This window comes from Delphinus delphis, chromosome 4, assembly GCF_949987515.2.
Source record: "Delphinus delphis chromosome 4, mDelDel1.2, whole genome shotgun sequence".
Lineage (NCBI taxonomy): Eukaryota > Metazoa > Chordata > Mammalia > Artiodactyla > Delphinidae > Delphinus > Delphinus delphis.
In genome coordinates this window covers 8,208,800-8,234,921 of record NC_082686.1, presented here as the reverse complement: position 1 = coordinate 8,234,921, position 26,122 = coordinate 8,208,800, and the positions used below count along the sequence as shown (strand labels likewise).

The 26,122-nt window shown below is 39.8% G+C and overlaps 1 protein-coding gene and 1 non-coding gene across 13 annotated transcripts in view; one reads left to right on the top strand and one right to left on the bottom strand.

Moving 5' to 3' along the window:
- The window catches only part of TTC3 (tetratricopeptide repeat domain 3), a 137,537-nt gene that overhangs the window by 26,587 nt on the left and 84,828 nt on the right, over positions 1–26,122 (top strand). For all 12 annotated transcript variants that reach the window (XM_060010312.1, XM_060010311.1, XM_060010320.1 and 9 more), the window contains 7 exons: positions 6,112–6,166; positions 15,204–15,366; positions 16,316–16,361; positions 17,175–17,295; positions 18,050–18,113; positions 20,288–20,348; positions 23,342–23,426. In XM_060010312.1, the coding sequence (XP_059866295.1) occupies positions 6,112–6,166; positions 15,204–15,366; positions 16,316–16,361; positions 17,175–17,295; positions 18,050–18,113; positions 20,288–20,348; positions 23,342–23,426 (595 nt within the window). The remainder of the gene's footprint in view (positions 1–6,111; positions 6,167–15,203; positions 15,367–16,315; positions 16,362–17,174; positions 17,296–18,049; positions 18,114–20,287; positions 20,349–23,341; positions 23,427–26,122) is intronic.
- Positions 11,493–11,565, bottom strand: TRNAG-CCC (transfer RNA glycine (anticodon CCC)). Its single transcript has one exon. It is a non-coding gene; the product is annotated as a tRNA-Gly (tRNA).

Genomic DNA, 26,122 nt, shown 5'->3' with positions numbered 1-26,122 from the left:
AATAAGTGTTTTTTCATAACATAATTTAGGGCAAAATGTAACATATTGTATGTGAGGAACTAGATAGGGGTGGAGACTGGAGAAATACACTTTCCCATGTAACATGTAATAAATTGGAGCATCTATGCTAGAGCTCTGTTTCTTACCCTCTGTCCAGTACACTTACTACTGGGTTGCATCTCTGGGGTTTTCCTGTTTTCACAGATGTATTGTGCAGGGTATTGCTGCTGCTAAAGTCAGGCCTGCCCTCCAGAGTGTTTGGACCCTGGGCTGCAGTGACTTGGATGAGCAGTAACACGATGTAATTTACTCCGCCCACTTTGCTTTCATAGACGAATGTGGTCAAATGCTAGTAAATACGAAAATGTTAATATACATTTATATATTAATAAATATACTTAAAACGTGATTATAATTATAATAGCAATATAATATTATGTATTATAGGTATTATAGTATTGTTTATTATAATAAATAACATTAAACACTGGTATGTTAGAAATGAGCAAAAACAGACATAGTCCCTGTGTTCTAGACAGTGGACCAGCAGTGTGGGAAGGAGCACGTTGCATTCCAAGTTTGGTTCATGTTCTGCCGAAGCGAGCACAGCATGTTGCGTTCATGGAATTACTAGTGTGTCTGAATACAGAGAAGGAGGGGGAGAGGTTGTCAGGGGCTAGACCAAGGAGGGTTTTGTAGGCTACAGTCCAAGTTCTGATTGAATTAATTGGGCACTGGGCTTTTAGAAGCCCCCCAGGTAGTACTAATGTGCAGCCAGGTTTGAGACCCGCTAGTCTAGAGAGGGCAGGGTCGAGATTAGAAGAGGAAGTAGGACCGAGCTTTGAGGGACACAAACAGTGGCCAATTAGAGAAGGATGAACCTGCACGGGAGACTTTTACGAGGTGGCCAGAGAGGTAGGAGGAAAGTAAGTGTGGGATCATGGAAGCAAGTGAAAGAGTAGCTAGCACTGCCTGTTGCTGAGAAGCCATTTGGAATTTGGATTTAGTTCTATGGATCTCTTTTACCATAGGGAGAGCAGTCAGTGGGAAGCTTGGAACAGACGCTGGGCTGGAGTGGGTTGAGAAATGAGGGTGAAGAAATGGAGCCAGCTAGCATAGGCAGCCGTTAAAGGTGTTCTGGGAGAGAGGCAGTGAGGAACAGAAGAGGTTTGCCATTGCATTAAGATGTTTTTTGGCTGCAAATAGCAGAAGTCTCTTATTCAGCTGGTTTAAATGGTGAAGAAAACTTACCTTATTCAAGAGTTCCAGAAGAAGATGATTCTAAGGTGGTGTGTTTATGTCATCAAAGACCTAGGTTTTTTTTTTTCCAGCCCCACTGTATGACTTGGACCTCAAGCTGCCCCCTCAGGATGGCGGGATGGCTACTGTAATTCAGATACCACACTGGACGTTACAGCCTCCAGCAGAAGGATGACTGTTGTAATCTTCAAAACTAAAACCTTAGTACATACACTGAGAAATGTACAGTTCATAAGTGTATAGGTTGAATTTTCAGAAACCAAACGACCATAACTAGCACCCAGATCACAACCCCAGTAACCCAGAAGTCACCCTTGTTCCTCCTTCTGTCACTACCCACTTCCTCCCCCCAGGATAACTCCTGTCCTGACTTCTGACACCATAGGTTAGTTTTGCCTGCTTTTGTGCAATATAAACAGAATCATGTGGTATGTGCTCTTTTATGTCTGGTTTTCAGCATTGTGTTTGAGATCCATATTGTTGCATGTAGTTGTAAAGTGTTCATCTATTGCATGAATATACCACATTTTATCCATTCTCTTGTTGATGGGCATTTGGGTAGTTTCTAGTACTTGACTTAGATAGCGTCATTGTGAACACATGTCTTCATTTCTGTTAAGTATATAATGAAAGAGTGGCACTGCTGGGACAGGAGGGTGTGCTTATGTTCAGCTGTAGCACACTGAACATAAGCACACCCGTGGTTGTAACGTTTTACACTCCTGCCAGCAGCATATGAGAGTTTTAGTTCCACATCCTCACTAACACTTCTTATTTTGTGTCATTTCATTTTGACATTCTGCTGGGTGTGTAGTGATACAGTGCTGTGATTTTAATTTGCATTTCCTTAAGTTGATTTAGGAGATTTAAGTTGAACATTTTTCACATGCTTATTGACCGTTCAGATATTCTCTTTTGTGAAGTGCCTGTTTGAATCTTCAGTCTTTTGCTATTTTTTTTTTCTTTTGAGTTGAATGTCTTATTCATCAGTAGGAGGTTTTTTTAAAAAAATTCTGGCTATGAGTCATTGGTCAAATATACGTATTACAAATGCCTTCTGACACTCTGTGGCTTGCCTTTTTGCTCTTTATGTTTTCTTTTCGCAAGTGGAAGTAGTAATTTTAACATAGTACAATTTATCAATTTTTTCCTTTGTGGTAAGCACTTTCTGTGTTCTGATTATAATCTTTGCCTACTCTACAAAATGTTCTTTGTTCTTCTAAAAGCTTGATTTTTTAACTTTGGTCTTTAAATCTGTTGTTCATTTGGAGTTGGTTTTTGTATTTTGTATGAGGTAGGGTTCAAGGTTCATATGAATGTCCAGTTGACCCAGCCCCATTTTTTTTCCTTCTTTTTCTTTTTTTCTTTTTTCTTGGGCCCAAGACCGCCCCCCACGCCAGGGCCAGCCTTGGTGGGGCTGCTATCCCAGGGCAAGCGAGCAGGGCTCCCACGGCAGCCCTGCCTCTGAGGGACCAGGCCAGAATAGGGCCTTCCCCACACCCCGACTCCCACACCAGGCTCCTCGGAGAGCCTGTGAGTGGGGATCAGTCCGCTTCTCACCTCTCTGCAATCCTGGCGTTGCCTGCAGCTAATTCTGCTTCCCAGAATCCCCTACTCTGAGCTCCCACCACAGTGAACCCACCTCCTTAAACCTGCCTGTCCGTTGCTTCTTGGGCTGCTTTTCTGGAGCCCCCTCCCCTGGGTCTGGTCCTCTCCCCCAGTACTGCCTCTGGCCCTGAGGCTTCCAAAGCCAGCTCTGATGAGACAGCCTTGTTTCTCTTTGCTGCCCCGAATCGGTCAGCATTGCCCTTGGAGACAGACAGGCCTCTGCCCTCGCCTCCAGCCCTCGCAGGTCCTCAGGCCCCCAACCCAGGAACCCTTCCCATCCCTACGCCCTCCTCTCTTTACCTCTGTGGCCTCTGCTGTCACCCCTCCCCTCTGCTTGCTTGCCCCGCTTTCGGCCCCAGACCCTGTGCACTGTCTGTCCCCGCTACCTGGGACGCTCTTCCCTGGCATCACAGGGCTCCCTCCCTCCCTTTATTTGAGTTTCAGCACAAATATCACCTCCTTCTAGAAGCCTGCCCTGACCCTTCTTCCTGAAAATTCACTCTCTCCACCTCAGTAGTCTTCACGTGGCTTAGAAATCACTTAGTTATTCCCATATTGTCTTGTCTCCCCATTAGAATGTCAGTCCCAAGAGGGCAGGGCCGTGTCCAGCTTGTCCACATTGTGTCCATAACACAGTGCCCGGCATGTAGTAGATGCACAAGAAATGGGTGGATGGATGGAGCAGGGGGAGGGGGAGGGGGAGGAGGAAGCCTTTTTAGCTTCTCCACTTGCTCGCAGCCCCCTACCCTCTTCGTGCTGCTGCCTCTCCTCTGCCTCAGGCATATAGATGTGGAGGACACATTTATTCATTCATCCATTCACTCATTCTTTGAACGTATAACCAGTGAGCATCTCTACATAGCAGGCTCTGCACTAGTTGTAGGGGTACCGAAGAGACCCCCTTCAGCCGACCCAGCCCCATTTTTTAAGAGTATGTTTTCCCCATGCACTACAGTGTCACCTTTGTCATATAGATCAGGTGACTGTGTGTAAGGATCTGTTTCTGATTTCTATATCCTATTCTGTTTGTTAGATCATCTATCTTTAGATAGCTTTTTATTTTTTATTAAAAGAAAAGTATATTTGGCCTTTTAGTAGGTATTGCTATCTGGTAGGGTAAGTTACCTAGTTTTGTTCTTCTTTGTAATCTTTTTATTTATTTATTTTTTTGTAATCTCTTTTTAAGAGTGATAAGTCCCTTCAGGTCTGGGTCACATGACTACCCCTAAACCTGTCAATGGAAAGGAGAGTAGGATTGCCATGATTGGTTTAAACTAATAAGGAATTCTCTCTAAATCTTGTAGTAGTGAGGTAGAACCTCACGATGGAAGTCTAGTAATCAGGTAGAGGAGGGGATAGCTGCTGGGTAGATTACCAACAGTGTTTGCTTAGGGTTTAAGATTTATTTTTTTATTTGCTTTTTAAAGATGAGAGAGATCTGAGCATATTAAAAGTCGATAGGAAGTTGCACAACAACGTGAATGTGCTTAATGCCACTGAACTTTACATTTGAAATGGTTCAAATGGTAAATTGTATGTTATGTACATTTAACCACAATAAAAAAAATCGATGGGGTAGATTCTTGAGAAGGAATGGGTAATTTTACAGGTGAGAGAAGGGATAATTGATATGGTAAGGTTGGGTAGTTATATGGCACAAGTGGAGAAATTGCCCATATAAGGAAGAAGAAGACTTTTTTTTTTTTTTTTTGCGGTACGCGGGCCTCTCACTGCTGCGGCCTCTCCCGCTGTGGAGCACAGGCTCCGGACGCGCAGGCTCAGCGGCCATGGCTCACGGGCCCAGCCGCTCCGCGGCATGTGGGATCTTCCCGGACCGGGGCACGAACCCGCGTCCACTGCATCGGCAGGCGGACTCTCAACCACTGCACCACCAAGGAAGCCCAGAAGAAGACACTTATTGTGAAAGAGAAAAGGCAGGGCCAGATGTGGGTTTGTCTTTAAGTTTGGTTGTAGAAAATTGAGAGAGTTCTCTTTGATGTCTCCAGTTTACTCATTGAAATAGAAGCAGAGCTCATCTGCTGAGAGAAAGGGGAGTTGGAAGTTTGAGGAAAGGACGTAAGATTTGAAAGGATCATTTTACAAAGTTAGAGAATGATTTGGTCTGAAATAATTGGTTAACAATGTTGAAGGCCCCTTTGGGTTGTTGGAATCCTGAGTAGTAGTGCTACCTGTGTGCTCTGCTGTGTAATTTTCTCCAGCAGTACTTGGCTCCCTAGATGTAGTCATGGAGAAAGCAGGAAGCAGGGTTGATCCAGTGTTGGGTTTTGCCATAGAGCAAGATGTAAACATAGGGACAAAGAAGTATAAAGAAGTTGTATGCATGGGAATATGCAATGATGAACCAACGAATCTTAAGCTAGATAAATAAGGAAGTTAAAAAAAAAAGAGAAAGTGGGTAAGTCAATACGTTGGGTACCCTGAGGAGATAGTAGGAATAGTTGGACAAGTAAGATAGAAGGAGCTAGGTTATGGGGGAAAGAGTGGGATGCCTGAATTAGTGATTTTGGGCTTTGAACAGTTTTGAGTGGTGATAAAGTTCCCTGGGAGGGCGGTGGTGGGTGGCTGAGCTGGGGTAGAGGAGGAGGTCATTGAATGTAAGGAAGCCAGGAAACTGAGGCTAGGTGTTAGACCTTAGTACTTGACCATTTACAAAGCACTGCGCTTTAGCATAGTATCTGAAAACAGGAAGAACACAGTTATTAGCCTCATTTTACAGAGGAGAAAGTGGCCCCAGAGAGGTTAATAACTTCTTAACAGCCCCAGTGAGAATTAGTGATGGAGTTGGACTTAATCCCCATCTCACATCCCAACTTTGATGCTTTGTCCACTATAGCTTAGCCGATGTGTTGTGTAAAAAGATCTGGAAGTTTTATTTTCCGAGATCAGAAGTCTTGCTGACTTGCAAAAATAGTACCAAAAAAAACCGTACAAAGAATAACAAGAAGTTAGGCATAGGTAAGATGTAAATAGTTGTGTGCAGGAAGTACTCTGGAATATTAAAAGTAGCTGTTCCTGGGTAATTGTGGTTGTGACTCTGGGTGACTTTTTCCCTTTGTTTTACTTTTCTGTATTTTCCAAATTTCCTATAATGGACATATATTATGTGGATTAAAAAAATTAAAAACTAGATTATATATGGAAAATTATAGTCTAAATAGATATACAATATATAATGCCTTTAGTTTGAATATTTCTTCCTTTTTTTTTTTTTTTTTTTTTTAGAAATGCACTTGGTGATGGAAAGAGAGCTATTATTCTGAAGAACAATTGGACAAAGGTAGGTTTCTTTCTTATTTACATTGGACACATAGTGCCGTACAACTTTGAAAATTCTGTTTACAGAATGTAAATCTGTATGTAAAAATGCTGGATAAAATTAGGCAGAGCTCAGGAATGTGGCAGGGGAATCTTCATTTCCATGATCAGAGAGGAGATGCCGCCCAGCAGTAAGGGCCACATGTGTCTGAGGAGGACAGCAGTCCCTAGGGGCCGTGAGCATCCCTTATGGTTGAGGTAACAGCATCCACAAGTTCTGGATGGATTAAGGACCTGGCTGTGGAAAATGAGACTTAAAACCCAGAAGGAGCTGTAGGAGACTAGCTTTATAGCCTTGAGCTGGGAAAGGATTTCTTAAATAATGTACATGCACAGGTCAGTGAAGGAAAAAACTCTGATGAATTCGACTATCTCAAACTTAAAAATTTTTGTATGTCAGGACACCATGAAGGAAATAATTTGGGAGGAGATAGTTTGTCATATATAGAACATACATAACTGATAGGATTTATATTCAGAATATGCAAAGAACAAAGATAAATAAGAAACCCAGTAGAAAACAGGCCAATGAAATAAACAAGCATTTCAGAGATGAGGAAACCTGAATGGGCAATAGAAAAAGGTATATTCTGTTTCCTAGTAATTAAAACTGTAAAGAGATAGAAACCTAATAGAGAGAGCCTAATAGCCTCCAAGCAGACCCACATGTACACCCACAAGTGAAAAACAATGTGATGTTGAGTCCTTCAGATGAGCAAAAGTTAGAGATCGATAGTCCTGAGTATCAGTAGTGTGTTTATTAACAGGAACTCTCAATAAGCCAGTGGGGTGTGAATTTGTCACAGCCCACTTGGAGAGCACTACGATGTGCGTATGCCGTGATGGATTCCAAGGGTGTGTAGCCCACAAGCGTTCTTGCATATGTGCAGCTGGTGAGATGGACAAGATTGGTCACTGTGGTATTGTTTTAATAGCACAGAACTGCAGATAACCTAAGTATACATTAATAAAGCAGTGGATGAGGATGGTTCTTTCGCTTGATCAAAGTTATTACTAGGCTCTATCTGACCAGCCTCCTGTCTTTAACACCCGTTATTTCTCCCACCTCACTCCTGCTGCTCTCTCCCTTGTTCACTCTGTTGGCCCGTTGGCCTCCTCACTGTTCTTACACATGCCAGGTCCACTCCCAGTCTGTGCTTGCTCTTCCCTCTGCCTAGAATTAGAGTGCCTTTCCCCAGAGCCTGAGCTAGCTCTCTTATTTCCTTTCATTGTTCACTGAAGGTTCTCTTCTCAGTGAAACCTTCCCTGAGCACATTACTAAAATGCAAACTCCGCCCCTTCCTAGACATTTGCTATTTTTCTTTGCTTTACTTTTTTTTCCTCTTAGCGTTTATCATTATTGAACATATGATATATGTTATTTAAGTTGTGTTGCTTTTTGTATGTGCTCCAGTACATTGTGAGCTCCCTGAGGACAGGTTTTTTGGTTGGTTGGTTCACTTCTGAATCTGGACTGCCTGACGGGCTGCCTGGCACATAGCAAGCACTCATAGTCAGTATTTGTTGATTTAATAAATGAGTTGAATGAATGAGTTGAAATGAGTTAACTGGCTTACCAATATTTATAGGTTTTAAAAAGTGTTTACATATTTGTTTATAAGCCAGAGTGAATAGAATCATAGGATTTCAGAGCCCCCAAATTGTGATTCAGATGGCCTAGGAGTGTATTAGAGTCTGGGGATTATAAAATTCTCCAGGTGGACTTCTGCCTCCAAATATTGGAGTCACTTTTAAATGCCTCAGTTATAGATGAAGAAATTGAGTCCCAGAAAGGTAAAGTGACTTTTACAAGGTGTCATTGCAAGTGAAAGACAAAACAGAATTGAGAATCCAGCACTGGATATGCTTCTGTTTGAAGGTGGTGAGCTTGTTGCCATTTTCATTGTGAGTTGCTGTTGTACTTGAAACATAATCTCTGCTGATCATTGGGCAGGTGCCGTATAAATTAATTTATGGAACGAATGGATGATAGAGTTCATAATACTGAAACCTAGACCATGATACTGGTTTTCCAGGGATAACTTTTGCTATTTCAATCTATTATCAACTTAGAAAAAGTATACTAAAACTTTCTTTTTTTGTTTTTTTAAATGGCTTTATTTTATCCCAGTTATTAAATAATAATTCAGCAGGGTATAATATCCTTTGCAGATGTTTGAGTCTACATTCTTTTGACTTTTTTTGCCACTGTTGACAAGTCTGCTATTTTTCCTTTGTAAGTAATCTTTTCTTTTCCTGGGTGTTTTAAAGATCTTCTCGCTGTCTTTAACGTTTGGCCATTTCATCACAATGTGTCTGAGGAATTTTCTCTAAATTCATCGTAATTGGGATAGCTTGGCTTCTAAAATCCGAGGATTCATGTCTTTCAGCATTTCTGGAAAATTTTCACCCTTAATCATTTGAATATTGCCTCCTTCCCAGTTTATTCTTTCGAAACGTCCATTAGATATACACAGTACATATGCTATCTTTCATTTATCTTAAATTCAAAACTTTCTTAATTACATTGAGGCCTTTATGTAAAATGTTTATTCCTGGCTTAACTTATCAAACATAAAATATTCACTCTTTTTTTTTTTTTAAGACTTTATTTTCTTTAGAGCAGTTTTAGGTTCACAGCAAAATTAAGAGGAAGGTCCAGAGATTTCCTGTAAATTCCCTGCCCCCATGCTTGCATAGTCTCCCCCATTATCAGCATCCCCCAATAGGGCTATACATTTGTGAAAACTGATGAACCTACGTGGACGCATCATCATCACCCAAAGTCCATAGTTTGTCTTAGGGTTCACTCCCTAAGTGTTCCATGTTTTATGGGTTTGGATAAATGTATAATGACATGTATTCCACCATTATGGTTCATATAGAGTATTTTCACTGCCCTGACATCCTCTGATCCATCCTTCCCCCCAGACTCCTGGCAACCGTTGATCTTTTTACTGTCTCCATAGTTTTACCTTTTCCAGAATGTCCTATAGTTGGAATCATACAATGTATAGCCTTCTCAGATTGGCTTCTTTCACTTAGTAATATGCAGTTAAGGTTCCTGCATGTCTTTTCATGGCTTGATAGCTATTTCTTTTTAGCACTGAAAAATATTACATTGTCTGGATATACTGCAGTTTATTTATACATTCACCTACTGAAGGACATCTTGATTGTTTCCAAGGTTTGGCAATTACGAATAAAGCTGCTATAAACAGCTACGTGCAGGTTTTTGTGTGGACATACATTTTCAACTCCTTTGGGTAAATACCAAGGAGTGCGGTTGCTGGATCATATGATCAGAATATGTTTAGTTTTTTAGGAAACCGCCAAACCTTCCAAAGTGGCTACACCATTTGCACTTCCACCAGCAATGAATGAGAGTTCATGTTGCTCCACCTCCTGCCAACATTTGGCATGGTCAGTGTCCTGAATTTTGGCTGTTCTTTTTTTAAAAAATTTATTTATTTTTGGCTGCGTTGGGTCTTCATTGCTGCGTGAGGGCTTTTCTCTAGTTGCGGCGAGCGGGGGCTACTCTTCGTTGCAGTGCATGGGCTTCTCATTGTGGTGGCTTCTCGTTGCAGAGCACAGGCCCTAGGCGCATGGGCTTCAGTAGTTGTGGCACGTGGGCTCAGTAGTTGTGGCTCACGGGCTCTAGAGCACAGGCTCAGTAGTTGTGGTGCACGGGCTTAGTTGCTCCGCGGCATGTGGGATCTTCAGGACCAGGGCTCGAACCCGTGTCCCCTGCATTGGCAGGCGGATTCTTAACCACTGCGCCACCAGGGAAGCCCTTGGCTGTTCTAATAGATGTGTAGTGGTATCTTATTGTTTTAATTTGCATTTCCCAGATGACATATGATGTGTGGAGCATCTTTTCATGTGCTTATTTGCCACTGTGTATCTTTTTTTTTCTTTCTTTTTAAATTAAAAAAAAATTTTTTGGCCGCATTGGGTCTTCGTTGCTGCGTGTGGGCTTTCTCTAGTTGTGACAAGTGGGGGCTGCACTTCGTTGTGGTGCATGGGCTTCTCCTTGCGGTGGCTTCTCTTGTTGCGGAGCCTGGCACGCAGGCTCAGTAGTTGTGGCACGCGAGGCATGTGGGATCTTCCTGGACCAGGGATCAAACCCGTGTACCCTGCATTGGCAGGTGGATTCTTATCCACTGCGCCACCAGGGAAGTTCTGTGTATCTTCTTTGATGAGGTGTCTGTTAAGGTCTTTGGTTCATTTTTTAATTGGTTGTTTTCTTAGTGTTGAGTTTTAAGAGTTCTTTGTATATTTTGGATAACAGTCCTTTATCAGGTGTATTTTTTGCAAATATTTTCTCCTGGACTGGGGCTTGCCTTCTCATTTTCTTGACATTTCTTTCACAGAGCATAAGTTTTAATTTTAATTAAGTACAGCTTATCAATGATTTCTTTCATGGATCATGCCTTTGGTGTATTTAAAAAGTCATCACCATACTCAAGATCATCTAGGTTTTCCTCTATGCTATCCTCTAGGAGTTTTAGGTCTGTGATCTATTTTGAGTTAATTTTTGTCGAGGGCTTTAGGTCTGGATTCATTTTTTAAATTAGTTAATTAATTAATTTTCATTTTTGGCTGTGTTGGGTCTTCGTTGTGGCATGCGGGCTCTTCGTTGTGGCGTGTGGGCTTCTCTCTAGTTGTGGTGTGTGGGTTTTCTCTCTCTAGTTGAGGCGCACAAGCTCAGCAGTTGCGGCACGCAGGCTTAGTTGCCCTGCGGCATGTGGGGTCTTAGTTCCTCAACCAGGGATCAAACCCGTCCGCTGCATTGGAAGGCGGATTCCTTACCACTGGACCACCAAGGAAGTCCCTGGATTCGTTTTTTTGCATGTAGATGTCCAGTTCCAGTATCATTTGTTGAAAAGACTGTCTTTGCTCCATTGTATGGCCTTTGTCCTTTGTCAAAGATCAGTTGACTATATTTATGTGGGTTCACTCATTTTTTTAAATTGAGATTTTTTTGATGGTTGCATAAGTATTTGTGTAGATGAAAAACACAACTCCTAGTAAGTATTCAGAAAATTTGGTAACTATATATTGAGCTCATTTATCATTTTATTTTACCAGAAAGGAATGCTCATTGAAGGATATTTTAAACTTCGAAAACAAAAGTAGACTGTGCAAGATGCATTCTTTACTTTTATTTATTTTTTAATTTTTAAATAGACATTTAAAAATAAATAAATAAATTAATTAATTAATTTGCCTGCGTTGGGTCTTAGTTGTGGCACATGGGATCTTTAGTTCTGGCTTGTGGGATCTAGTTCCCTGACCAGGGATCTAACCTGGGCCCCCTGCATTGGGAGTGCAGAGTCTTAACCACTGGACCACCAGGGAAGTCCCCATTCTTTTATGAGTTCTTTCATGAATCTGAGTCTATTGAGTCATTCCTCTAGGATATAAGCCTGTATAGGAAGATACTCTGTAGATTTCTGTGTGAGGGTAGACCATTTTTTCTTCCTTCTTTCCAGGTAGAGAAGACTGGTACAATGTCAGCTGTCATAGACATACTTTAATTTTTTAAATGATTTATTTTTTATTTTCATTATTTTTTTTATTGAGGTATACTGATTTACAATGTTATATAAGTCCTACACGTACTTTTAGGCTTAAGAGAGGGTGAGTCATTGTATCCCAAAGAGTGAGAATTTTTACAGTATAGTCAACAGATATTTGTTGACATTTCCAAGTGCATTATCTTTTGATGTTATGCAGGATACAAACCTCACAAATGTCCTCAAGAACTTTTTAATATTGAGGAGTATATTAGAATTCTTCTGTTTGGGAGTGACAAAACCTAACTCATAAGTAGAAGAGGGAATTTATTGGTTCATGTAATTGAAAAGTCTAGGGGGTCAGCTTCAGGCATGGTCAGATCCAGATCTGTACACATTTTTCTTTCTGTTTCTCAGTGGTGCTTCCCTGTTAGCATCGTTTTTAATCTTTTTTCTCTTTTTGCTCTGTCTGTTTCATTTTACCTAGATTCTATTGCTCTGTCCTCACATTGACTGGTCTTTTTTTTCTGCTATGTCTAATCTGCCTTTATTTCCATCTAATTTTTTTTTCATCTAAATGCTATAGCAGTCACCTCTAGAATTGCAGATTGAGTATTTCTTATATATTTCATGTCTTTTCTTAATATGTTCAGTTTTTCCCTTAGCTTCTGGAACATATGAAATATATTTATAACTGTTTTAATGTCCTTGTCTACTAATTCTATCATCTGTGTCATTTCTGGATTGTCTTCAACTGATTGATTTTTTTTCTCTTCATTATAGATCACATTTTCTGTCTTTGCATACCTGGTAGTTTTTGATTGGTTGCCAGAGATTGTGAATTTTACCTTGTTTGGTACTAATATTTTTGTATTTCTGTAAATACTTTTGAGTTTCGTTTTGGGATGCATTAAAGTTACTTGGAAACAGATTCTTTGGAGTGTTGTTTTAAGCTTTGTTGGGTGATATCATAGTGGTATTTGGTCTAGGGCTAATTTTTTCTGCACAGCTGAGGCAACTCTTTTGAGTACTTAATACTCCATGAATTAGGATGTTTTCCGCATTGGTCAGTGGGAACAGGAATTATTCCTTGCCCTGTGTCAGTGCTGACTACTGTTCCCTTTTAGTCTTTCAAGTGGTTCTTTCCCTGGCTCTGGTAATTGCCTCGCATGCATGTACTGATTGATACTCAGCTGAAGACTCAAGGGAGACCCTCTGAAGATCTCTGGAGTTCTCTGTCCAGCTCTCTCCTCTCTGGTCCTCTGCCCTGTGAACTTGAGCTGCCTTGGCTTTCCTGGACTCCTGGCTCTGTCTTCACTGAGACTGTGGTCTCTCCCTGGGTTCCTTCTCCGTGTGCTATGGCTTAGAATCTCTCCTTAAGTAAGCTGGAGCAATCATAGGGCTTTCTGTGCTTCTCATCTCTCAGGGATCACTCTCTTTTGTTGCCCGATGTCCAGTGTCTTGCAAACCTTCATTTCATGTATTTTGTCCTCGTTTGTTTTAAGCAAAAGGGTATATCCAATCCCTGTTACTCTGTCTTGACCACAAGTGGTAATTAGAGCATAGGCTCTCTTGGCTTCATTTTGTAAAAGTGATATCCTAATAACTGATATCCTAGTAACTGTTTATTCTAGTGGAGAGAGAGCCTCTGTTAGCATTTATGTAGTATGACTGTGGAATGCCTCAGGCCGATCCTGGTTGAGCCATGTACCCACCTGTGGATCAATTACTGTGACCTGGGAAGTGGTGCATTTGGATTGACCAGTCTCCTGGGTCACAGCTATGCTTCTACCCTGCCAGCCATTGTTGAGCCGGGGGCACTAGTGGGGTCATTACTGTGTGGAGTAGGACATGGTGGCACACAAGAGGAGGGGATGCTAGTCAGATGAACTGTATATGTGTTAGAGAATGAGATAATGTCAGAGAAGAGCAAAACTTTCTATGTAATTGGGTTCAAGAAACTTTCTGAGATACCTTTAATTTAAGCTTCATTCAGACAACTTCAGAGAGACCTGAATAAACTCCTTTCTCAACTGATAGAAGTTACACTGGGTTTTACAGAGTTTAGGGAAAAGGACCCAGTAAAAGATGAGAAAGGTGAGTGGAAAAGAGAAAGAAATGAAGCGTTTTTTACAAATTTAGCGGGTAAGGTTTATAATCTCTCATAATTTCCTATGCTGTGATTATTTTTTAATGCAGTTATTTAAACTTTGAAGTTGATATATGCTTAGTGGATAGAACTTTGGTCCTGTAGCGTATCTGTGAGAACTCTTTATCTTATGCCTTTGGAGGAAAAGCAGAGTTTAACCAAATGCAGTCTGAATTGGGATCATTGATCTGAGCCTAAGGAGCCTGGCTAAGAAATGCTCTGGAACAGGTTGGGTTGGTGCACCACAGTAGGATTATATATGCTCTGAACCTGCATAAACAGAGGTCCTTTGGTTGTTTCTGGCTTCTTTTAGTGAAAGTCGCATCTTTCTTAAACGGATCACTTATTTCTGATTTCATATTTTCTCGTAGAATCAGAATGTTCTTTGTAAAATGTGTAGGAAAGAGCTCTGGACCTGGAGTCAAGATACAAGTTCTTTGGTTTGTCTCTAAATAAATGTGGCATTAGGCCAGTTTCTAGCCTCTCTCACTTGTAAATCACTTCTTAAATGGAGATACTGTGCCTAAAATGGGAGTTTGGTTTGGGAGTAGCTACAGGAGAGGTTGGCTGAGTTAGCCCCAGGTTTGGTAATATTAGCTTTCTAGATTAAAATGTTCATGCTTGATATAGAAGATTTCCCAAAATGCATAAATGGGACCAGCCAGAACTATGGTTCTGTAGCAATAAAGCAAGCAACCTGATCATTGGAATTAAGAGTAAATCAGTGGTTTTCGGATCTTTTCTTAAAGCCAAGAACTCTATACTTAGAGGTAAAATAATTAAAAGCTGATTAAGAAAGATGGCATTAATAGCTGCACCCCTTATCTGTGCCCATGCTCTTCAGCAGGGCTGCAAAACTACTGCACAGGCTGATTGTTCCTCCCAGCTCTAAAACTCTTTTGATTTCAGAAGTGTAGGGAGTGTAATGACTTAGAGACTATTACTGCCTAAAAGTATTTTGAAAAAAATTAAGTTATTTATAATGCATCATTTTTATACTTAATTTGGCATAAGAATAATGTATTTCTTTCTTACGTAAAGGTTGAATTATTTTCTTTGGGGGGGTGTACAAAAATCTCTTAAGCAGAGACACTGATCTCTAGTCAGTTGTTAAAAATTATTATGAATACTATTTGTAGCTTCTCATTTAACTCATTTAGGTGACTTTATTTCCTGAGAGGTATTAACATTTTTATTTATTTTATTGATAGGATCCTAATGTAACATTTTAAGTAACTAATCAGTTTTCAAGCAAAATATTTTTTCCTTATCTATTTTCTTGAACTTAAGCATATTTTTGAGAAAAATTTGAATTTATCTTTTTGGAACAGGGTCATTATCGTTATTGTGCTGCTCTTTCTATGCTGGGGGAATATGACTGGGCCCTGCAAGCAAACATAAAAGCTCAAAAACTCTGTAAAAATGACCCTGAGGGAATCAAGGATCTAATTCAGCAGCATGTAAAGTTACAAAAACAAATAGAAGACCTGCAAGGTATTTCACCTAAGATTCTTTTGGTAACGCTCGAATTCCCTTTAAAACTTTTGAAGGTGGGTTTCTTGGATTAATGGAGGACCATAAATCAATTCTCAGATGATTTGTACTTCCTTTATGTTATTTCGGTTAACTCAGTTACGTTTTTCATTTCTATTCATGTAGAATTTTGTTAGTATTGTATTCCAATAGGTAATAATAAATGATTTGTACTTTTTATTTGGAACAGCAACAAATTATTATTTATTCTTCTGAGAAAAATATACTTTCTTGAAATTTTGAATGAAGTAAAGCCTTTTGAAACAAAGTTTAAGATTTTTTTCTCCATTATTATACTTATTTCCTAAAGAAAAGGCCCTTCAATAGAGTTGTTTGATGTTTTTGCACCAAGTTTGTGGCTAATTCTGTAGCATGCTGAATGTATGTATATACATAGGTACATCATAAATTAGTGTGCAGGCTAGGAATTCCAGATTTTCATTTTACCCTTGTTTTCTCTCCTAAGTCGTTTTGCTTTCCCAGTACCTGAATGCTTTCACTCTATGCTTTCAGCATATAGATCTTTCCTGTTATTTCTTCTTTGGGTAGTTAGTGTCTTATGAAGCTGAGCTGAGCTGTCCTATTTCACTAACAGATGTTGTCATCCAACAGAACATGATTATAAGATTGTGAGCTCCTTGAAGACAGGTACTGTCTCTGATTGAGATTTATATATTGCTGCATCTAGTCAATGATCCCATGATAATGAGATGTCAGATAAGGTTTGTGTAACATTTTGTTGACATCATTCTAAAACTAAAAACGTCTAGAAGTGTAAAATTGTTTAGGTTTATTTTTCAGTTCCCTAAATTTGATATTCTTACTGTCAGCTTAAAAGAGATGTGAAAATCTTTTAAAGTATGTGTTGCCAGTCCGCTGATTACTATGTGTGTGTGATTCATTTTTGTAGGTCGAACACCAACTAGGAATCCAATTAAAGCCTTCTATGAAAGCAGGTGAGTTAATATCAGATCAGTAGCTGTTACTCGGAATGGTTTTGCTCTGTGAGTTTCAGAATTGCTGTTGGATGCTTTAGTAGATAATAGCAACCACAATAAAGTTGGAGATGGAAGGATGAGAAGAGGTTTTTAAAGTGTTTGTAAGATCAGGCGACCTGTGATTTGCCTGATTGGTTTTGCTTACTGTTTGGCTGAACTCTTTGCATATGTATATATCGGAGATCCATGGCCTAAGCCTATGGGAGAAGAGGCGTGAAATGTTAATTGGATGTTACTGCGCTTGAACGGCACCAGTTTAGCCACGAGGTTCCTGGCAGCAGAGAGCGGGGCTCAGTCTGTGCCTTTTACCCCTCACCTCTGTCCTGGAAACATCTGCTTCCAGCCTCCTGATACCTTTCCAAGGCTAAGACACTTCTGTTAGAAATAGGCAGCAGGTAGACTTGAGTGTGCTCATAAGGAAGCAAATAGCAGCCAGGAGTCTACGTTTTTCACTTGGCAGTTAAAATAGAGTAAGCTTTTCCCACATGCTTAAATGCCTAAGATGTTGAAGCTGTTAAATTTATAACAGCTGTTAAATTAGAAACCAGAATACATTTCTTGAACTGTTCGTAATCTATTTGGAGTTTTTAATACCAAATTTAAAGTCATATTTATGTATGAAACCCAGTCTCACAGGTAGAGATTCTTTTTGAAACAATATTACCTTGCTTTCAAGGTAAAAAGGCTATACTTGCTGAAACCTCTTTGTTTGAAGGATAACTTTTTAAAAATAATTTTTTTAAAACGATTATTTCTTTTATTACCACTCAGGGCCTACATACCTAGTTTATCAGCACCTGCATTTAGTACTTCACTTAACTTTGTGGAGACTGAAAAAAATTCCAGAAAACCTAACCACGAAATGGCAAACGGTGGTAATCAGAATCCAAAGGTAAGCTCAGTTAAAAACTAAAATTAGAATTATTTCAAGTATAGGTAGTCTTATATTTTTACAAATATTTTTGTGATAATGGAAACCAGTATGCACCTCTGAGCCTATAGCCTGGCTCTGTGATCAGTGTCCCAGATGACCTGTGTCTGAGTTTTCCTGAATTGTAGTGTACTCAAAGCTCAGCAGGTATCACCAAGTTCACATTTATATTTCTTTCCAGGGTTTGAGGGGAAAAAAGGGAATTGGTGTTTTCGGGTTAGATATGTAGTACGCATTGCAGGGAACTTTCCCAACCCGCTGTAAAGTCCTTCTGTTGTTAATAATGAAAGTCTCAAAGAAGCTGTATTCAGTTAGGGAGAGGAGAATAAGGAAAGATGTGATAGTATTGTTCAGTAGTTATCAGTTTGTTTTTTTTGTTTTTTTTGTTTTTTTTTTTTTGTTTTTTTTTTTTTGCGGTACGCGAGCCTCTCACTGTTGTGGCCTCTCCTGTTGCGGAGCACAGGCTCCGGACGCGCTCCGCGGCATGTGGGATCTTCTCAGACCGGGGCACGAACCCGTGTCCCCTGCATCGGCAGGCGGACTCCCAACCACTGCGCCACCGGGGAAGCCCCTATCAGTTTGTTTATTCATTTGGTAAAGCTGAGTATTTTAGGCACTTGGATAAATTCTTTGCTACTCAGTTTTATTATTTAGCTATTGAACTTTTCATGGCTGTATTTTTTTGAAAGTGTCACTAATTTTATTTTCTTGGTAGGTGGCAGATGAAGCTTTGAAGGTAGATGATTGTGACTGTCATCCTGAATTTCTGCCACCATCAAGTGAGTCTTTTTCCCATATGTAAATTGTTGCTGAATTAGCGTAGTGTTGCCTCAACTTCTGTGCCCTAAAATTCTCACAAGCCTTATATTTGCTATCATTCTCCTTTTACTTTACAATGCTTCTGTGTCGAGAAAATATTGAATGTTTATTTGTAATCAATGCTCAGTCTTTTCATATTGTTTAATAAATTTAATTTTGGAAAACCAAATAAAGGAATGGAGAAGAAAAATGGCGCTCTTCGTGGTCTGCTACCTAATTTCCACTAGGCCAGTGTTTCTCAACTTTTATTTCATCATCTACCCCCACTCCCAGAGCCTTTTTAGACACTTTTTTCCCCTAATTACCCTCCCCTTGTGAAACTTTAATATCACAGATACTGTTTATCTGTTTATGTACTGTATGTACATGTGTGCTTTATATATAAAAACGGATTTTTTCATCTTCCAATAACCAGTTACGACTTTCTTGTGGGTGATGTCACCCCTGTTGAGAATGGATGCTTTAGCCTAATACTAGTTTATTTAAATTGTATGTGCTTAGTGCATATGTTTATGCATCTAGAAAATACGCAGACACACAGCCAGACCTTGTCTACTTGGCATCTTTGGGAAACGAAGGGTTCCAGAGAAGTGGACACGCATGCCTCGTTTATTTCTCAGTCTCCGTTTATACTCCCAGCTTTTGAGAGAAATCGTTCTAAGTGGGTTATTCTTCTCTGCCTTTTAAAACAGAGTTTGAGAGAATTCAGCAACTCAAAGTTGTTGTTACACACAGGTTACTTATCTCAAGCTTTCATGTGCTCCTTTCAGAGTTATTGTGGTGAGATTGTTGGCCTTCTAGTTAGTGATCCTGTTGCTCTCTTTTCCTTCCACCTGTTTTTTGGTTCATTTGTTTATTTTTTTCAGTGTTTTTACTTCTGGCAGCCATTTCTGTCTTTTACTTCCTGCAGCTCTATCTTCTCTTAGGCTCCAGTGCTGCGTATCCAACCACTTAACTACTGGTTAGCACTTCAGCACTTCAGCAGTTACAAAGAGGGGGAAACGCAGGTGTTTGTCTTACCTGATGTGACTTTATAGCATGTGAAAAATCTTTGAGAATAAAACTGTTTTTTTGAAAACAGCTTTTAATTTATTTGTATTTCTTAGACCATTATTATCAGATAGCACATTTAAATAATTTAAATACCATCCATACGTCCGCATCTATATTCAGTCAAAGAAATTGAGGTCCCAGGGTTAGATTAAATAATTTTGCCCTAGGTCACACAGTAGAAATCAAATTAGAACTCTTCTTTCTTTCTAGAAGCCTCTTTTGTTTTCTGAGGCCATCAGAGCTCAGGCTCTCATCCCCTCCCTAATACATAGGCTCTGACTTGCCTCTGCTATCTCTCCCAAAGCTTCCATCAGAGACACCCAGTCCCTATTGCTGTGCTCTCTTCTACACAACTTTGCACGTGTGACTCGCCTGCCCCAAAGTGTACAGTGGCTCTCTCCTCCTTTCAGTGGGATAAAGGCTGAGCTCGCAGAGCTGGGGAGTCAGAAGCCCTGGGCCTGTAAACACTCATACCAACCTGCCTGGCTTGCAGCCCCTTTCAACCTATCCTTACTTAACTCGCCCAGTCACACAGGTTTACGTAGTGTTTCTTAAAATAAAACTTCATTTGACCCATTCTTTGCAAATCCTACTTGTTCCTTAAAACTAAATACAAATGCTGCATCCCCACTAAGGTGTTTCCCAGCCACTCCAGCTTAAGTGATTTTTCCCTTCTAGGAGTTACAAGAGCAGTTACTATGGAATTAACATTTCAGTAACAATGCATCTTCTTTTCTTCTTAATGGGGATTGTTATTTAATTGGTGAAGTGACTGTCTTTTCTTCCCATCTGATTGTAAACTACCTGAGAACAGGAACTACACCTGTATCTCTTCTATATCTACTATAGGACTAAATGATAATCATCATTATAATTTATCTTTATAATAATTTTATAGCATACATAGAGAAACATCATCAGTAGCGTCTTTTTTTTGGCTTACCTGTTTATAGTTAGACTCACATACAGTGTTGCCTCCTTTGCTTTCTTATTCCAATTTACATTTTTAAAAAATGTTTTACTTTCAAGCTTGTAGATTTTTATGTACAGATTTCAGGAACAAATACTTTTGTATTCACAGGTCAGCCTCCAAAATATAAAGGAAAACAAAAATCCCGAAACAATGAATTGGAGAAGTTCAGGTATGTTTTTTAATGTAAGGGTTTTTTGTTTGTTTGTTTTGTTTCGTTTCTGTAATGCCCTCCTCCCAAGAAAAGAGAAAAAAGAAAATTAAATCTCTTTCTAGTAGTAGCTGCCTTTACACATGTGTACTATGATAAGTAGTAAAAAATCCCTTTCAAATAGCACGGCATGTCTTTATTAGGAGAGGGTCATTTTTGACTAAAGGAGTATTAATCCTGGATGTTAATACTGATTTCTGAAAGTCATATAATACGAGATATATCAGTATTAATTTCTTAAAATTCCAAAATACAGGCTCATAAGAAGAAAAAAGATTCAGATAAGTATAAAGTGAAAACTTAGTCTCCTTCCCTGTTTGCTTTATTTCCCCTCTCTCTGACTTCCTTCTCTAGTGCCTTGCTTTAGAAACTTGCTGTTAGCAATTTCTTGGCCATCTGGGAACTTAACTTTGCATATACTGGTGTGGGCTATCTGTATATTCATAGGCAAGGATTTACTAATGAACCGACCACTTACAAAATTCGTTCTACCAAACATCCCCCCCAAATTAGCAGTACTAATTGGAGGCTCTTGCCACCAATCTTTAGAGTTAACCCCCATTAGCTACAAAGATATAAATTGATTGCAAAGTGAAATTGTAAATCTTATAACAGATACAGAAATTCATGAAATCAATGAAAGTGGTGCTGGAGAAACTGCAAAGCCATTTTTGCCACAGTTCCACTAGTTTTCAGTTTTCTCTTCATTTCTTAAGGCTGATTCCTTGATAGGTGCTTAAAGGAGAATGATTTGAATATCAAAGCACTAAGATAAATTAGTAAAGCCCTATTTTTAAAAAATGACCGTTTTTTGAAGGTGCCTCAAAAGTTAAATACAAAGCAAGGCCATAGTGCCTTTTGTTGTTCTGTTATTTGTTAGAAAAGTCCTGAGTCTTCCTCCTTGCCCCCCTTCCCTCATCATAACAGGAAGCCAAAACCCAATACATGCTCATTCTTTGAATGCACAGTTATAACTTTAACCTGTTGTGTTAAAGATAAATTTATTTTCCTGATATTTTGTTTCTGTTTTCAAACTGAATGCTCTTCTTGATTATGTCTACTTCATGAGGTTATTTAACAGTTAAATGGGACAACCACATAAAATACTTAGAGCAACAGAACATGGTAAATGCTCAATACACTTGAACTATCATTATTATTATTATTATTATTTTTTTTTTTTTTTGCGGTACGCGGGCCTCTCACTGTTGTGGCTTCTCCCGTTGCGGAGCACAGGCTCCGGACGCGCAGCCTCAGCAACCATGGCTCACGGGCCCAGCCGCTCTGTGGCATGTGGGATCTTCCCGGACTGGGGCACGAACCCGTGTCCCCTGCATCGGCAGGCAGACTCTCAACCACTGCGCCACCAGGGAAGCCCTGAACTATCATTATTGTTAACACTATAGTTTTCATTGTTGTTGGAACTATTCTGGCCTACAGCTTGCTTTTATCTCTTTCAAAATGCCTTGACTACCTTTCCATATCAGACCATGGAGATCTACATCCTTCATTTTCATGGCTGCAGGATATTTCCTAGTATAGATGTGTGTGAAGGAGAAATTTCTAGAGTGGAACTGCTGTCAAAGGGGATGTGTAATTTTAACTTTGATAGATACTGCCAAATTCTCCTCTCAAAAAATGAGCAGTGTTCACACTCCTACTAAGCTGTGAGAGGGTGTGGTATAGTAAAGATATTTATATATTCGGTCTATGTCCCCAGTTCCTGGCACAGGGCTCCTAGGACCCTTGGAATTTCCTGAATGATGAGAGAGTCTTTCGTTATTTATAATGAGCCCCTTCCTCTCTACTTGAGTTTATACTAATAAAGTGACCCAAGGTTGGGTCCCTACCTTCAGGATTGAGGCTGGTCACCAGAAAAATAAAGTGTGTGGTTGGTTGGAACTTTACAGCCCCACCCCTGATCTTTGGGGAGAAGAAGGGAACAAGAAATGGAGTTTAGTCACCAGTGTCCAGTAATTAAATCATTGATGCCTGTGTAATGAAACGCCAGTAAGAACCTCTAAACATAGGGGCCCAGGGAGCTTCTGGTTGGTGGCTACATCGAGATGCTGGGGAGATGGTGCACTCTGGGACTGTGTGAAAGCTCTGAGGCACCCCCTTCCCCTACACCTTCCCATGCATCTTTTCCACTGAGCTGCTCCTGACTTACATCCTTTACAGTAAACTGGTAATGGTAAGTAAAGCGCTTTCCTGAGTTCTGTGAGTTGTCCTAGGGAATAGTTGAACCCAAGGGGTAGTCACGGGAACCCCTGAATTTGTAGTCGGCAGGGCAGAAGTATGGGTAGCCTGGGTACCCCATTGTGGCTGAAGTGAGGGCAGTCTTGTGGGACTGAGCCTTTAAGCTGTGGGGCCTAAGTTCTTAACTCCAGAGTTGGTGTCAGAATTGAATTGTTGGACACTCAGTTGGTGTTGGAGAATCGGTGTGGAAAAATGACAGGTATGTGGTGTCAGAAAACACCACCTGGAGTACCTGAATCTTTCTTACCCTCACCAGCATTGGGGGTCAGACTTTCTGAAAAGGTTATATCTTATGAACAGATTTTCATATGAGATGGATCATCTTTGCAGTGTTTTGGGGCACATTTCTTGTTTTATGACTTTGTTGTTACTCATGACTTTAGATTTGTAATAACTTTAGGTAATCAGTGTAAATCCACCAATTTCTTTCTTTCTTTTTTTTTAAAGCTGTTCTTTTATAACATCTGAATAATCAGTTCATCTGGTCCCCTTTCCCCAGTAAATTTATAGGGATTTTTATTGGATTTAGAAATTAATTTGGAGAGAATTGGCATCTTGGTAATGTTTCTATTTAGGAACTTGTGACTCCCTATTTACTAAGTTTAAAATGACCTTCAGTAAATATTTTTTTATTTATATAATAAGCGGGATTGTTTTATTTTAAAATAATTCAAAACAGTGCTTTTCTCTTTTAGTTCTGGTTCACAAGGGAGTTTACCAGTAGATTTGAAAAACATCTTGGAGAAACAGTTCTCTAAATCCTCCAGAGCTGCACACCAGGTAAAGGCAAAGGCTTTTCTAATAGAAAAGCAAACTCTTTGAACATAACATTTTTCATATGAATTAAGTCTAATTGTGTACATCTCTAAAGTTTTTTTTAATAATTTTAGTTATGAACATATAATTTAATAGATGATTGCTAAGAAACCAAATCGTCACTAATTTAGGTTTTAACTTGGTAAGTGTGTGAACCAGAGGTTTAACTAATGGTTAATACTGAATACAAAATTGTTTGTGTCCCATAGATTTAAAAGGAAGAAGCAAGTCTTCCCAAAGTGTTAACTTTTAAGTTAAATATTTTAAGAAGGTTTAAATCATTTTAAAAGGTTTAAGCACCTGCGGTTTTATTACGTCTACTATAGAACCATTAAAGAGCAAACTTTTTATTCTTTGAATGATTTATCATATAACTTTCTATATAAAACTGTAGTATTTGGTAAGTAATGAAAAATGCACATTAAGGGGGAAGAGATGAATAGGCACAGCACAGAGGATTTTTAGGGCTGTGAAAATCCTCTGTATGATAGTATAAATGATAGATACAGTCATTATACATTTGTCCGAACCTATGGAATGTACAACACAAAGAGTGAACCATAGGGTTCATAGGTAAACTATGGACTTTGGGTGATTATGATGTGTCAGTGTAGGTTAATCCTTCGTTAAATAAAAAAAAAAAAGCACCCCACCCCATGTATGTATATTGGGTTGGCCAAAAGGTTCGTTTTTTTTTAATTAATTTATTTTTTTGGCTGCGTTGGGTCTTCGTTGCTGCGTGTGGGCTTTCTCTATTTGTGGCCAGCGGGGGCTGCTCTTCGTTGTGGTGCTCAGGCTTCTCATTGCAGTGGCTTCTGTTGCTGGGGAGCATGGGCTCTTGGCTTGCAGGCTTCAGTAGTTGAGGCTCATGAGCTCAGTAGTTGTAGCTCACGGGCTCTAGAGCGCAGGCTCAGTAGTTGTGGCGCATTGACTTAGTTTCGTGGCATGTGGGATCTTCCTGGACCAGGGCTCGAACCCAGGTCCCCTGCATTGGCAGGCGGCTTCTTAACCACTGCACCACCAGGGAAGTCCCTCATTTGTTTTTTTATGTAAGATGGCTCTAGTAGCACTTAGTTGTCTTTAACTCCATTCGAAACAGTTTTGATTGTATGTGACAGCTGTCATATCAGTGTGCATTTAAAAAAAAACTTTTCAAAATTGGTGAATTTTTGTGTAATCATTTTAATATTGAAGATGGAAGAAAACAATATTTTCAGCATATTACACTTTATTATTTCAAGAAAGGTAAAAACGCAACTGAAACGCAAAAAAGATTTGTGTAGTGTATGGCGAAGGTGCTGTGACTGATTGAACATGTCAAAAGTGGTTTGCGAAGTTTCATGCTGGAGGTTTCTCGTTGGACTATGCTCCGTGGTCGGGTAGACCAGTTGAAGTTGGTAGCCATCAAACTGAGACATTAATTGAGAACAGTCAGCGTTATACCACATGGGAGATAGTCGACATACTGAAAATATCCAGATCAAGCGTTGAAAATCATTTGCACCGGCTTGGTTATTTTCATCTCTTTGATGTTTGGATTCCACATAAGTTAAGCAAAAAACACCTTCTTGACCATATTTCCGCATATGATTTTCTACTAAAACGTAATGAAAACATTCTGTTTTTAAAACAAATTGTGATTGGCAATGAAAAGTGGATGCTATACAGTAATGTGGAATGGAAGGGATCATGGGGCAAGCGAAATGAACCACCACCAACCACACCAAAGGCTGGTCTTCCTCCCAAGAAGGTGGTGATGCGCATATGGTGGAATTGGAAGGTAGTCCTCTATTATGAGCTCCTTCTGGAAAACCAAACGATTAATTCCAACAAGTACTGCTCCCAGTTAGACCAACTGAAAGCACTCCATGAAAAGTGTCCAGAATTAGTCAACAGGAAGTGCATAATCTTCCATCAAGATAACGCAAGACCGCATGTTTCTTTGATGACCAGGCAAAAACTGTTAGCTTGGCTGGGAAGTTTTGATTCATCTGCCATATACACCAGATATTGCACTTTTGGATTTCCATTTACTTTGGTCTTTACAAAATTCTCTTAATGGAAAAAATTTCAAATCCCTGGAAGACTGTAAAAGGCACATGGAACAGTTCTTTGCTCAAAAAGATAAAAAGTTTTGGGAAGATGGAATTATGAAGTTGCCTGAAAAATGGCAGAAGGTAGTGGAATAAAATGGTGAATGTGTTGTTCAATAAAATTTGTGGTGAAAATGAAAAATGTCTTTTATTTTTACTTAAAAACCGAAGGAACTTTTTTTTTTTTTTTTGCGGTACGTGGGCCTCTCACTGTTGTGTCTCCTGCTGCAGCGCACAGGCTCTGGATGCGCAGGCTCAGCAGCCATGGCTCACGGGCCCAGCCACTCCACAGCATGCGGGATCTTCCCAGACCGGGGCACAAACCCGTGTCCCCTGCCTCGGCAGGTGGACTCTCAACCACTGCGCCACCAGGGAAGCACCCTGAAGGAACTTTTTTGCCAACCCAATATACCATTCTGAGGAGTGATTTTGATGATGGGGGAAGCTATTCACGTAAGGGGCAAAGGGGTATATGGAAATCTCTGTACTTCCCTCTCAATAAAAAAATGCAAGGGGTACAACTTTGATATTACTTTGAAGGAAATTTATCAAGCTAAATGTATGTAT